This window comes from Poecilia latipinna, unplaced genomic scaffold, assembly GCF_001443285.1.
Source record: "Poecilia latipinna isolate Pla-1442-1.1 unplaced genomic scaffold, P_latipinna-1.0 Scaffold1202, whole genome shotgun sequence".
Taxonomy (NCBI): domain Eukaryota; kingdom Metazoa; phylum Chordata; class Actinopteri; order Cyprinodontiformes; family Poeciliidae; genus Poecilia; species Poecilia latipinna.
In genome coordinates this window covers 5177-20782 of record NW_015113818.1, presented here as the reverse complement: position 1 = coordinate 20782, position 15606 = coordinate 5177, and the positions used below count along the sequence as shown (strand labels likewise).

General features: G+C 39.3%; 1 protein-coding gene across 1 annotated transcript in view; it reads right to left on the bottom strand.

The window, feature by feature from the left end:
- Positions 1 to 15045, bottom strand: part of ncam2 (neural cell adhesion molecule 2) — a gene marked incomplete at its 5' end in the record, with an annotated part of 79985 nt that extends 64940 nt beyond the window's left edge. Inside the window, 3 exons of the mRNA XM_015053791.1 lie at positions 7965 to 8102; positions 10181 to 10324; positions 14757 to 15045. Of these exons, the coding sequence (XP_014909277.1) occupies positions 7965 to 8102; positions 10181 to 10324; positions 14757 to 15045 (571 nt within the window). The remainder of the gene's footprint in view (positions 1 to 7964; positions 8103 to 10180; positions 10325 to 14756) is intronic.
- Positions 15046 to 15606: the final 561 nt, after the last annotated feature.

Genomic DNA, 15606 nt, shown 5'->3' with positions numbered 1-15606 from the left:
AAAATTGTGTATTCAAAGAAAAGGTTAAAAAATAACACTAAATAAGTTTTTCTGTAGCTAAATTCTCCTTTAATCTCTGCTCCAGGTTGTGAGTTTAGCGACACCTGGGAACTTCATCAACTCTAAAGGCGAGAAACGGTCAAACAGCACAAGTAGAAAGAGACAGAAGAGATGGCTGGGAGGCCCGAGTTTGTCAATGAGCGCAACAGACTAGATGTTTTATCAATCAGCTGCAAACTGTTTATTGTTCTCTGCTGCAGCGCCGGGGGATACAGACAAACCGGTGGGAGAAAAATGAGGCATAAATACTGTTTTTCTTTTCTGTTTCTGCCGGAGGACGAAGGAGGAAGAAAGGCTGAGAAGTTAACTGATGTTGCAGCAGAGTTTCTTTGGGCTTCACCTCTGCTGAGGCGTGACCGCCACTTTAAAGGCGTCTTTGTCTGAAAAACTGGACTGGACATTGATTCCTGTTAGCACGGCCGTGGCAGAGCCGGGTTTGGAAAGTTACCAGCAGAAATTTATAGTTTTAATCTGAATCACTAACTTTTTGGTGACCAGACTTTTACAACTTTTACAAACATCCGAATAGATTACGTCACTCCTATCTACACAGCAATAATGCAAAATGTTGCCAAGTAGTTTTGGTCTCTTCTTCTTCAGAAGTTCCTGCATTAATTTAAAATTCATGGTGTCGCACAAGTTGAGGTGACCAAGAAGTTTTAGTCTAGTTTACAGACCAAATATCTTAATAGACTTGAGATGAGAAAACAAAACTTCTGAGTTGGTGTTAAGTCACTAATTTCCTAATATTGATGAAAAAGTACAAGCTCTATTGGCAGATTGTTTCACTAATAACAAGATATTTTTACAATGCAAATTTGGCTGGATCATCGCCGACGTGTTCGGACTACAAGGGTTAAAACAAGAATCTATACATTTCTAAAAGGTTATTTGTAAGTTTTGTCTTATTTCAAAGTGTAATCAGTTATTTTCTCTACAAACTAGACCAAAAATACTTTCATCCTCTTTCATCAACCTGTGAGTCATCAGATTGCGACATTATGGATTTTAGATTAATGCACCAACTCCTGAATTACTGCTCCCAGAACAGACGCTCCTACATTTTCTTAAGGACACAAATATTCTCAATAAAGCAAAATCATTCAACCAGTTTGTGTTTTGACAAACCAAGTTTTCCTACTTGCAGTCATTTTAAAATTAGATTTCAGAGTTTGCTGAAGGACCACAGCTCGTTCTCTCTTGACCCTCAGTCTGGTCCTCAACAGCAATAATTGTCCCCCAAGGAAACATAAGCAGCTATAATTCTGTATGCTGGACCACTGGCTGAAAACAGTTTATGTAAGTTTGTTCATTATCCAAGTACATACTTAGATAAACTGTACCGCATTCTCGCAACACGACACAATGTTCTACACGGAGCTGCAGGGTGTAAGGAAAACGTGTCCTTGTGCTCCTACTGAATAAAGTCATATCATTTATGGATTAGCCACATTTTCAGCTGTTTATTTTCTTTCATTCAACGTCTGCAGCTTTAACCTCATCCTCTAATAAACCACATTCAAATTGAGGGTCCGGAAAGTAAACCCAGCAGGACAAATACGACGCCTGAATGCAAAATGTGAGTCTGTTGCCAACTCAAGGTTACTGCTGGTGAAAGCAGAGTTTACAAAAACCTCTGAACATTAATGATTTAAATTCATATCCTACGAAAATCTTAAAATCATTGGACACCGCTGCAAAGGTACATTGATGGAGGATTGATCAAAAACTAAATCATGCTCAGCTACGCTAACGCTAATGCTAACATCCAACATGGTCACACTTATCATACTTCAATAAATGCTTTTCAAAATACTTCTTTGGGTTTATTGTAAACACTTGAAGTTTATCCAGAATATATTTAGTATTTTCATCTCAACAACATGGTTTTATTTGAAGAGACAAAGCTGCTACCATGGAAACAGATTTAAATCCTCAATCAGGGAGTCAAACTCAGTTTCATTTTGGGTTGTATCAAAAATCTGAATGTTCTTAAAGGGCCACTTGTGCCAGAATACACTTATAAAACCAATTACACTGTTAAAATATCAATAAATCGCTGTTTCTCCAGAATTTTGTGATCATCTTAGTCTTTTTTGCAATCAATATTGTAGATTTAGAAATGTTTGTAAGCAATTTTTAATGTATGATGTTAAATGTGACTTTTTATTACTCGCCGTATCAACTACAGACTATAACTTGACATCAAGTGAGACAACAGTCAATTCAACTGAGTGATTATTGATCAAATTTGGGAAAATTTGCAATAAAATCAGAAAAAAATGTGATTTGTTCATTTTATGTGTGGAGAGTGTAGAGGGCCACATTATAAGCTACGGCGGGCCAGATTTGGCCCCCAGGCCTTCAGTTTGACACCTGTCCTGCATGATTCAGCTCCCGTCTGTCACCTAAAGTCAGCACAACTACTGCAAACTTTGGTCACAACTTTGTCTTGTACCTTTTCTTGTAGACTATACAGAAGTATCTTTTTTATTAAATCATTTTTATCATCCCTGCCAATAATTACAGTCATGTTTACCTTTACAAAAGGCGACTTTATTCATGACAATTATTCATTCTAACATGCAAAATGTTTTGTAAGCTGTTAAAATTTGATAATTGGCAACTGAGTCATCAAAAATGTCAACTATTGTTCATCAATCGTACACTTGTTTCTTGAGTATCGCTGTTTGTTCTTGATTTAAATGCTAAATGTTTTTCTGTGGGTGGTTTTCTGTCACAGCTCAAGTCTAAGATCAAATTCGTGGGTGAGGAAACCGTCCCTTTTAATGATACGCCTCAGTGTTTTGGTTAAACCGTAACTTTAAATTTAAAAGAGTGAATGACTTTTGGGCTGAAAATAAAAACGCCTAATTCCTGAAAAGCTGCACACTGGAGGTAAAATGAGGCATGAATGAGAAGCCGACCCCATGACGATATATTTCCACTTCCTACAAGGCTGAGGCAGGAGGCTCGTGTTTGTGTGCCCCATGACAGCCTGTGGCATTTAAGTAAATGTCTCTGCTAGGCATGTCACCATTATCACCCCTCTCTGCACACCTTTATGCCAGAGGCTAAATTAAAAGCCCCTCTGGGCCGGGGGCAGCTGCTGCCCCAGAAACAAATGGGCATGTAGGAGGAAAAACACCAAAAGAAGCAGCTTGGTGCTTCACTCACTCGCTCAGACCTTTTCTGTTTGGAGGCAGACCTGATTAAATCAAAAGACTGGAAGCTTTTCTGCAACAATTGCTCACTTTGTCAGATCAGACTGGAAGTTTGGCCAAAGCCTGTTGGCGTTAGCGACTGGAGCGGAGGCTGCAGCGTCGCTCCTGCAGCTTTATGCAGATATCTTGGGAAAAGAGGATTAATCATTACAGTGCTGCAGCACCAACATCTATTTAAAAAATAACAGAAAAGCTTATAAAATAACTTTCTGAAACTAGTTTAATACACAATGATTTACAGAAATTTCACAAAATGATAGATATTTTGTTTTCTTCAAATTTTGAACTTGACATAAATTCTTTTGGCATTTTGTCGAATTAGATTTTATCAGTTTAGGTTTTTTAAGCAGTTAGCCCGTACTTAAGCTAGTCTGGAAGCTAAGTCTTTAATTATTAAATTTTCAAATGTGATTACTTTAGTAACTTTTACACCAGGGGTTTCCAACGTGTGGCCCAAGGGCCATTTGTGGCCCCTGCAATTTATAAATGATATAAATGTTCCCTGTAGATCCAGATTGAGTTTTTTTGAACTTGTAGCATCAGATTAAGTTAGCTCTCTTTCACGTCCACATTATAAGAACTTATCAGTTATTATTTTGTCTGTTTTTGCAAGAAATACATATTTTTTTCAAAGAATCAAGTCAGAAGTGCGTTCAGAAACAAACCACCTGTCGCCATCCATGGATCATTTTATTAGATCATTTTTGTTTTTGTAACTTAAAAAGACATCAAGTTTAAGAATCAGACACTTTCAATGCATTACATTTAAATATTTAAGAAACAAAGAGCAAACTTGTGGTTTTTTGGTAACAGTAATGGGTCGAAATCTACATCAGAGAAGAAAAAGGCAAAACAAACAAAATTCAGTTGAATAAAAACTAAATCTGACAGAGGAGAAATGATGAGATCATGAAAGCGAGGAGCCAGCTACACTTTGTTCTTCTGTTTTGTTGTCAGCATTCAGCAGCTCGGCCTTTTCTCTCTTTGCTGTTGCACTGCAAACCCGATAATATTTAACAATTCACAAAGGGAATCTTATCCAAAAAGTTCACAAGCGGCAACATGAAAAGCCGTCGGAGGACACCTGTGAGCCGTGAGGTTTTAAAGCTAACAGTTAGCGTCAGGTGTTTAAACAGAGGAGCTGCAGGGCGAACATCCTCCAAGACGGGGTGAGCAGAGAGTTTCTTCCTGAGGCAGAGAGAGTTTATCAAGTGTGTCTGCGGGCTCAGCAGAGCCCTGCAGCCCGTCCCATCGCAGCACCACATGGCAAGTGTTGCATCACTGCAATAATGGGCTGCGCCTCATTGAGCAGGCTTATTGGATCTTCCACAGAAGTGAGGTAAGTGGTGTGCTAAATTAAATGCAATTCATACTTTTTTGGGCTGGGTCCCGCGCTGCTATTACATTAAGTGTGAGAGAATTACATAGGCAGAGACAATATTGCAGCTGTTGGAGCATTACAAGACGCTGGTGGCTTTAGTGAGATCACATTTCAATCAAGCCGGCAGTCTCAGGTGACTCACCGTAAATGAGAACAAATGAGGAAATTAAAATGACATCCATTGATTTCTGGACCGCGGCACCCGGCGCCATTACTAATTTTATTTTTCAGCCGCGTCGGAGAAGAAAGGGAAGAGAAAAGTCGCACTAATAGAAGCTTAAGAGGCAAGCGAGCCAGAAAGTGAGTTTACCCGGGTGAGTCTGCAGGAGACGACGGCTCTATTGTGAACTAATGGAGAAACCTGGAGGAGTTTGTGTCATTTCACAGCCACTAAACCAACTGCAGATCATCCAGACCTCTGGATAGATCTACTTCCAGGTCAAAGTACTCAGGCTTATGTTTTGTCTTTTCAAGCATTTGGAGCTAAAGTTTTAATTTACTGTTTTATGACATCATTTATTACCTTTATTAAGTATGTATTGTGATGAAAAATGTATATTTTAGGCAGAGTCAAAGGATTCAGATTTATGTTTTGAAATCACATCCAACGCACCTGAAAGGTCTGAGAAGAAAACACCAATTTAACAAAAAATATCATTTTAATTATTTTTAACATCTAAAATATAAGCCAACTTTTTAAATTACACAGATGAATTAGATATTTAAAAAAATACTTTTTTAAATATCTCTAAAATATTTTTAAAATATTTATATTTTTAATATTTAGACATTTTAAAATATATCTTTAAAATATTTTTTAAAATAATTTTCAATATTAAAAAATATTTTTAAAATATTTGGAAATATCTTTAAAATATTAAAAAATATTTCAATGTTTTTAAATGTATTTTTAAATATTTCAAAATGTTAAATATTCAAAAAGTATTTTTGCGATATTATTTTAAAAATATTTACAAAAACATTTTAATATATTTTTGAACATTTTTAAAAATATTTTAAAGAAATAATTTTAAAAAATGTTAAAAATGTTCTAGCATTTTGTAACTTAAAATAATTTTGTTATTCTAACTAAGAAAAACCAAGAAGAGTCTGATTTAACTTCAGTCAGTAAGAAAAGTGTCTGTGTTTCAACTGTAAATAACGTTTTCCAAATTCAGGCTTTTAATCCAACGTTACAAAACTGTGCAGTTTGAATATCAAGCACTTTCCAAACCTTGAAAACACCTGATTAAAACTCAAGGACGTGGAGCATCCACAGGAACCCTGAAACCAAGCCGACAGTTTCATCGTGCAGTGAGAACCATCGCTGCTTTTCCTCTGCCCTTGTTTCATTATTGCACCTTTAACCTCGGCCACCTGAACAAAAGCAACGATTCATGTTGAGTTTAGAAAAACAGGAGAACCAAAACAACTTGCGTATGCAGAGGGAGCCTGGTCCCTAATGCGCGTCAATCTGCTGGCACTGTGCGAAGAGGAGCACGTATGTGCCTGGAATCCAGATGGATGTTTTTGTTGGTTTATCCGAATCGAGGAGACAAAGACCAGCTGTGCAGCTTTTTTTTTTTTTTTTTTTTTTTAACTACATATTCCAACACTGCTGTGACAGACTTATTTTGTTGATTCTTCATCCTGATTTTCAGATCAGGATCATTTTTTATGATTGTGTTGAGATTTGTGCCAGTGATCTTGTCAAACACAAACACCTGGTGGTGCTCTAAAGTTGGAATCATCATCGATGTTTTAGTTAACAAGCAAAACATTTGTTCAACACATAAAAAAATTGGACAGTCACTCTGGTTTTCACTGATTGGCTCTATTTAGTCGATTCATCCTTTAACCAACTGGTGCAAAGTGAATCTGGCGTCTAAATTTAGTCACAGATATTAAATATACTAGTCAAAGTTGATGGAGAATCAGGATTAGCCATTTTGCCAACTGTGCTTCTGATTGGCTGGCCAACCCTCCTGACGTCTCCTCTACCAACTCTGGATGTTATGATACAGTCATGTCCAAGAAACCAGTTTATGAGGCTCAAAGTGGGTCTAAAGAACCATCAGTACCTTGAACTATTGACAGAACTCTGGTGCATTGAATTGATTGGCTAAAGTCGGCATTTGTGATTTTAAATAATCAACCTGTTGTATCTGTGGGAGATGAGTGTAATTCAAGCATGTTTTCACACCTGGTAGTTCAGAAGACTCAGTTTGATTGGGGACTAAAACTGCAACATTTGTTATTTTCACACTGTTCTTGTTCCCCTCCTCACCTGTGGGGGCGCTGCACCAAGAACCACTGAAGGAAGTGATACAAAGACCTCCAAAGAAGACATGAAATGTAAATGAAAATGGAGTGGTGTCAGATTTTGGTGGTTATTTGTCTTTGGCAAAAAGCCTGGAATCATTTCTCCCACTAATGCTAGGCGCTCACGTTTGTTGTGGCTTTATTTATTTTGTACCCAGAATGCACGGCATTGTAGCCCACTTCCTGCTTCCTGCATCTTTCCAATCAAATCGGACTTTCTAGACAAACTAGCGCCGATTAAAATAACTTAGCATAGCAATCATAGCTCAATCATGCTACAAAGTCATCCTGAAAAGGGAGGAATAACTCACTTTCCTTCTTTTTCCCCCCAGCTCCAAAGGGATTTAGCTCATATGTTGCAAAAATCTAATGTTTCCAATCTCTGGATTTTTTTTTTTTTAAATGCAAAATCAATCTACCCAAGTAAGGGTAGCAATAGTAATATTACTCAAGTAAAAGAAAAAAGTACAGAGCAGTAAAACTACTCTTAAAAGTACCTTTTACCCAAAAAGTTACTCATTTGAACATAAATAACAAAAATAGTAGCCTATTCTTCTTAATAAGCTCAACATAGCTTAATCATGCTACGTTAGCTAGCATGTTTAGCTAACATAGCTAGTCAGCAGCATTACTGAATTCACTCGGTAAGTTTGCGGGGTAAAAGCTGTGCAAAGTTTGTTGCCATGATTATAACAGACATCAGCACATCTTAGGGCTCATGTTGCGTTTAAAGACGGCTCGGAAAAAACACGTTACAGCATGCTAACAATGGAGTAAACAGTTGTAACGGCTAAAAAAAGACAAAAATGCATGGTACAGAGGGAACAGATACAGAAATGGTCAGATTTTAGTGGTTATTTGTTACTTTCACACTCTTTAGGTGGGGAACCAGCCCCCCCAGAATGTTAGTTATCTAAAAAGCTAAAAATGTAAGAACTACATGGCATAAAAGCAGCAGTTTAAACGATCAGACTCACCGTTGACGACCACGGCTATGTCCACAAAGTCGATCTCCCCTCTGGCCTCCACGCTGGCCTCGCAGCGGTAGACGCCCTCGTCCGCCTTGGTCACCTGGCGGATCTGCAGGTTGTTGTTCGGCAGCACCTGGAACCTGCCTTCACGGGTCGACAGGAGAGGAGAAAACAAAACAACGGCAGCGTAAGAGGAGCAGGAGGAAAATGCCATCTCCAGTCCAACGCAGTCAGCCTGTCAGTCTGAGCCGCAGCTCATTTACCTGATAACGTCCAGACAGATAAACTCTAGCAATTACAGCTCGGCTCTGTTGGGCCTCTATCTGCTCTGCCCAGCAAAGATATTTATATCCCCGCATCACAATTAGAGAGAAATGATTAAAGAAGAAGAAGAAGAAAAAACAAACGCGCTTTCATCACTGTAGTGTCACAGAAGATTTGAATTTCAATTAAAAATGTGACAGATTCAAGGATTCAAAGGGTCACTCTTTCCAATCAGAGCCTTTTTTTTCTTGAGGAGAGAGTTGTAAATCAAGGAGGAGGGGAGATGAAATAATGAGCGCCGTTCGCACTGCATTACTGATTTTACAGGAACGGAAATGACTAAAAATGAATTCCTCCTTTGAGTGCTCCTCTCCCTCCATCTTCCTTTTTCTTTGCAAATTAAGTAGACCATTCTCCTGATATTTAACACTGTTAAAACTAAAAAGGGTGGGATTACCAGGGAGAGCTCTATAAATGGTATAAATCATCTTTTGCTTAAAGGGAACAGAGGAGGGCTGACAATGAGACTGTGAAATCTTCCATGGAGAATTGGCAGTACAGGATAAAAACACGCATTTCTCCACTGTTTTTATGTATTTTTTCCATGTTTTTCTGGTGTGTTTTTAATCTCACGGGGAAGCGGCGCCTTTGAATGTCACCCATCCAGCAGCTCCATAATCCATCCTCTCACAGAGGCTTGTTAACACGGGCTCTGTCCAAATTAGATGCCTCCTCCATTGGGTTTCTATCCGTAGATTTTTATACCCTTGTCTCATTGTGAATCCAACACAAAGGAAGGGAAAAGCATTTCCTAGAGAACTGAGTTTTTGGCACGTTTTCAATGAGATGAAACAAGATCGGCGCTCCTGAGCATTTCTTCACTTGATATTCAAACATTTAGGTTCAGTTCCTCTGATAATGGCTCTTCTTACAACTTTTATGGTCCAAATTATTAGAATAACCAGCGCCGCCTGGTAACCCAGTCTGTAATGTTATTTCCATGGTTATCACAGCTCCAAATCTAAATTGTGAGGTGCTGAAAATGACAGCTATTTCCCTGCAGATCGGACAAGCTGTAAGCTGCAAATTTCTTGGCAAGTTACAGCTGATCCGCTGGCTGAACACAAACCAAGAAGGAAAATATTTGCCAAATGAAAATAACCCGGCCGCAGCATTAGATACGATTGTTGTGGCTTTAGCTGGTACGTTTTGCTCCAGTTTTTAATGCACTCAGCGATTCAACTTTTGTCGCATTCTCCATTTCTGCAAGGCGGCAAAATTGCTGTTAAGTGCAAAAGACATTAATAATCACATTTTGGAGCCAGAAAACATAAAATCTTGTAAGAATTGAACATAAATAAAACACAGTTTCTAATTATGAGTTTCACTTTCTGAAAATATCGCAACATTTTGTTTATTTGAGAGATAAAAACCTTTTTTTAGTGGAAATGTGCTGCAGGGATGTTTGAACAAATATTACAGACAGAGAAAAATGATATGGCAAGCACTTTTGCTATAAAATGATCAATAAAAATGTAAGAGGGAGTTAAATAAATACATAAAATATAGGATAGAGAGAATACATTCCTGCTTGGCTAACAAAACAAGGAGACAAAAACTAGAAGTGAATGGATCAGAAAACAAAACAGTATCTCTTATGGCTTTAGCCAATACTGGAGCAGGGAGTCGACAGCCAGACCACCAAGATGTTGTTTGTGAGCACAAAGTTAATCTGGTAAGAACAAGCTTCATTTCACCAATAATTTGCTAATTTCTAACAAATTACGGCTGCCAAATATGTTTCCACTGTTTCCTGTAAGCAGATACAAACTTAGAGCAGCATTTTAAATTAAGCTTGCTCACAAATTATGGGAAAACCTTACATTCCCTTCTAGTAAAAAGAGCAAAACGAAACAAAAAGGTCAATCAAAGTGAGTCAGAAAGTGGCGATAACTCACTGCGGTGCTCCTCTGTGATCTCTTTGTCCTGGTAGTACCAAACCACCACCGGTACCGGCGAGCTGATGACATCACACACCACCTCCGCCGTCTCGCCGTGCCTGAACTCCTGCGGCGACTTTACATCCCGGAACGTCAGTTTCTCTGTGGAGCCAAACAAAAACACACATTTAACAAATGCTACGGATCTGAAGTTGTTATAAAGTAAAAAACATGTCTGGATAAATTGATATTTAATCACCAGATTTTATGTGGAGAAAAATTGAAGAAAAGCCCTTTCAAAAAGTCTTTGAAATGTAAAAAAAAAAAAAAGAAAGAAAAAAAAGCACTGTAATTCAATCTGCAACATGACAAGGTCCAAAACAAACCAGACAATTAAAGAATCCCACGTAATGGGCCTAGTCAAAGCCCAGATCTCATTAAGATTCTTTCAAACACTGAAAAACACTGAAAATGCCAAAAAACATTAAAAATATTCCCACATTTATATAGATGTCTTTTATGAAACAAGATTATTTTTTGGTGTTTATCTACAAAAATCACTTTCTTTAACAGATTAAAAATCAGGATGAGCATTTCTTAATAGAAAAACTGAATACTTAATGGAATCTTGTTGTTTTTATTCTTCCAACCTCTGTTAATCATCTGTCTACTGAAAAAAGTGACACAAACACAAGTGGAGGCCTAGTCAAAGTCCAGACTTGAGATCAAACTGATGTTAGAGAGAAGGCTGCAAGGCTTCGTTAAGAGAAGCAAATGGCTTCTCTTAACGAAGAGAAGCCATTTGCTGCAGCTAGAAGACGTATTTTAAGTATTTAGTTTAATTTTTTTAAGTGAAATCTTTTTCTTTTCACGATATAAAACTACTAAAAAAGTGAAAAGTTCTTAGTAATCACCTAAACGTGATTTAGGGTGTCCTAATTTTTTCACAGAGCTGCATGTACTGAACAAATACAGCAGGGATGAAAGAAAAGCCCCTGATGAAATGAAACCCAGACATTCTGGTTCTGCGGAGCCTCTTCAGCGATTGAAGAGCTTCCCGCTAAGCAGCAGCAGATCCGTCTCCAGGCCTCATCAGCGCCTCTGATGCGGGCCAAAGATGGCTCTGCCGGCGCCGCAGCCGCATGCCATCACCTGCGTGGCGCATCATGAAGGCGTGAATAAATCAGTGGCGGCTCTCCTATCAGTCTTCTCCGTTAGCGAGGCTCCGGCATTAGCATTTCAGCTGGGTGATTTATACCAGGCGGCTCCCTAAAATGAGCTTTCGCTCCCCGACTGCACCCTCCGCCCGGCGACGTGTCTGGAATCTCACCGTCTTCATTAACTTCAAGGATGCCTGTGCATGTTTCTGTCATTCACTCCGCTCTCATCATTCCCTCAGCCGCTCTTTGCTCATTTCCAAAAAAAAAAAAGAAAAAAAAAGAGGCTCCTCATTTCTTCTTCTGTAAAGTTTGAATACTTCTGCTGTCAGTTATTTACTCTGTTTGTATCCATTTCCTGCTTCCTTTTGTAGTCACGTTGCTCGACAAGAGAATCTGAAAGGGAAAATCGTCTCTGGAGAAACGCGCTGCTGCAGACTTGACATCAGCAAAATGAGGAAACGCTCAGCAGAGTTTCTGCTCTCCTGTTCGCAGAAACACTGAAGTTAAACACCTTATATCAGCCAGTTTCCCTCCAAACACATCTGGACTCTGATGATGCGTTTGGAAAATATGCCTACCAAGCACTTTAGTCAAATACGAAAGAAAAAGTGAAAAAACTTGGCGATGAAAGAAGTCAAAAAAATAACTTGTCTGATTTAAAACTGGAGCTACACTGAAGCGCAGCTGGTTGGAAATAAAATCTTTGTAGAGATTCTGGTCAAATCTCTACAAAACCTGATGCACCGATTTGATGATCTGGGCCAATATCAAAGTCTAATATCATCACTGCTGTTACGGCTGATATTTACCAATATTATATTTATTTTCCTTCACTTTCGACACCATGACATAACAACCATGTTGCTTCTTTTGCTTCTTCACAGGATCACATCACCAATCCCCTAAAACACAAACAGTAACACGCCTGGTTTTACTTATCAAATCAAAACTGACATGTCAATATTCCAGTTGCCAAATTATATCGTAAATAACGTTTTCCAAATTTAGACTTTTCACATTTTAGATTGCATTCATTACAAAACTGTGCAGTTAGAATATCAAGCACTTTCAAGAACTTCACACCTAAATCGGGGGCTTTTTATCATGTGGGCCAAAATTGTAGATTCAAAAAAAAATTGCAGGGCAAGATAACCTAAAAGAAAAACTAGCTCATATGTTTTGTAGATCCAAAACATGAAAGGGAATCTAAAAAACAGTGTAAAAAAGGAGTGAATTTCTGCCAAAAACGAGAACATTTTTTGATTAAACAAGCATTTTCAAGGATCTAAAAGCTCCAGTATGAACCTTATATGTGTCAGGAAAATTTCCCTGGACTGGCCTCTCTGTAACGACGACATGCTGGAACTCACTGCATTTCACAAACATGGAAGTTGATGAAATCAATAATTTGGAGGGTGGACCTGGAGTGTGTGTGTGTGTGTGCGTGCGTGTGTGTGTGTGTGTGTGGAAAGGTGCGTGTGTGTGTACTTTAACCCTGAGGTCAGATTGTTCTGTCCAACACGCTGCAGACCAGCAGGTCCACCCAGGAGCGCAGGCGGGACGGCGGGCTCCGGCTTCAGCAGGGCTCTTCATTCGCATTCTGCTCATGAAGCCCACGCCACGGGGCTGCGCACGAGCGGTGCTCGGTTGCCAAGGAAACAGCGGGGCTGGTTATGCGGAGAATGAGGCTATGACTGAGCGGCGGCAGGTGGGATTGAGGCTGTGATGTCTCAGCTAATGCTTCTCTGGGAGAGGAAGGGAAGACAGCAGCGCAGCAGGTGATGATTTCCAGAGCGCATGCGAACGTGTCGGTTTCCCTGGAGTTAATCCTCGTACTTTTGACGTTTCCTCTAATTAAACTTGGTGTTGTCTCCTGAACATGCACAAGGGTATTTAGTCAGTCCCATCACAGGACTCACTGGGTAATTTCTCAGTGAGGAAATCTTGTGCTTTATTGTTAATTCATCACATGTTTCTGGCTTTGAACAGGAATGAGTGTGTTCTTTTTTTACTCCTTTTTCCAGTTAAGGTCGGGTCATTTCAAGGATGTAAGCGCTCAAATGTTATATATTCAGCTGTGCAGAGTGTGAAATGTAGCAATTTATGGGCTTATGTTAAAGAATCTTAAATCCTTTTATGATTTATGCCTTCAAGTGGCTTCAGAAATGGACTCTACGGAAGGCCAGAGGTGACAAAATGAATGTAATTTCAAAGTTAAAAATATGTCGATTATTTATTTGCAAAAAAAAAAAAAACACATCTGATATGATATAGTTTATTAAATCAATGGCTCAATGCAATCTGCTGGGTTTCCTTTAGATAATTAATTGAGAATTGAAATTATTTTTTTGAAAAGTACCAAGAGATGACATTTGTTGTAAATTTATACACAAAACTGATTTGAATTATAGGGAAATAGATTCATATCTGATTGGTTGACTGCAGCATCAATAGCCCCGTCCACTGACTTTGATGACACAAATTAATTAAAAGTGACCTATTATGTTTCCTTGAATAGGTTAGGAAAGATTTATGGGTGATACAAAACATGCTAATTACATTTTTGGCACAAAATCGTTCTTAGGTAATGAATTAGTTTATTTCAGAATGAGATGTTTTAGGGCCTCTGTCACTTTAAATCCAAATAGGCTGCTGCTGGCCACGCCCCCCAACTCAACATTTACACTTGCACATGAAAATGGCTGAAAAACAGACTCAATCACACAACTGAACATCTTAGAAAGAGCCTCCTGCACAACCAAGACAACAAAACACTTGTCTTTTCCAGCAGCCATTGTACAGCGCATACAGTGGTAAAAGCAGTTGACCAAACATTTTGGAGCTCAGCTTGGGGTTGCTAGGTAATGGGCAGTACCTGCTGATTTGTGACGTTACATTCTGAGGCTTTTGAAACTTCTCATTTTCCAGACACCAAAAAACTTTAACATATTGTGTTTGTTTAAGGGCTAAGGCTGTTTTCAGAAGTGGAAGTATGAAAAGTTTGGTTCCCTTTAAGGGTTTGGCTTCATTATGCGCTCAATGAGCAAAGGGCAGGAAACTGACTGCTTGCATGTAGGAGAGTCTCCGTAGCGATGGAGTGACCCCCTGCCTCATAACATCAATGGGCCACAAAGGCAGGTTAGACAAAGTGCCAGGTCTCTCATTAAGCCTGGCAGGATCCGAGTCCCGTAGGCATCGCTGATGATTATCCTTTAATCATCAACACAGATTCACAGGAGCCACAGGCACACGTGGACCTCAAGTTCAGGGGCATCCTTAACAGCTTGTGGTGCAGATGAGAATATGAATCAGCTGTGATCAAAACCTAATTTCAAAGCTTTATTCTATTCGTGTCTGACTCTCCCCAGGAGGCCAGCGTGGAGCATCTGCAGGTTGCTGTGAAGTGCGGTTGCATGGTAACAGGCGAAACTTACGGTAGATTTCGAGCACCACCGACGCCTCCTCCGTGTGGCCGCTGGCATCGGTGGCCTGGCAGCGGTAGATCCCCGCGTCCTCGATGATGGCGTTGTAGATGATGAGTCGGGATCGGGACGCCTCCGTCTGCAAGTTCATCCGTTTGCTGCTTACGATGCGCTCACCCAGAGGGTTGAACCATTCCAGCCTGACAGGCTCACCGATAGCTGGAAGCAGACAGAGAAACAGGAAAACGCAAATGAAACCAACTTCAGATGGAGGTTCTGATCCAGTTCTTAGAAACAAAAATCACTTTGGGGTGATGGATGGTAGAAATAGGGACATAACTAAAAAAGAGCCAAAGAACTTCTGGTGTTGGACCAATGACTCCAACATGGTTGAATACTGTTGGTTTAGATGTTTTTATTATACTGTATAGCTGTGAGTTATAGTCTAACACTTTGGTGTCATCCCACCAAAAGACATTGTTCTAGAAATCTTATAGTTCATATTTCTAAGGTTGTTTTCACACCTGATAGTCCAGTAGACTCGGTTCGATTGGAGATCAAAATTGCAACATTTGCTACATTTTCAGCTGCTGCAGTTTTATCGTCACACTAGACTGCCCAAAGTGATCCAAATCCTTTGGAAAACCAAAAACTCCTGAAGGAAACGACACAAGAACTATGCACAAAAATTGTAAACAAAAATGGATTTTAGCAGTTGTAGGATTCCTATTTTGTCTTTGGTAAAAAAAACCTCGAGACATTTCTCAAGCTTGCGCTAGACTCTCGTGTCTGTTTTGGCTGAATTTAACCAGAATTAACTTCCTGCTTTTGCAGCGGTTTCCAGTTTGCTTGGTGTTCATAT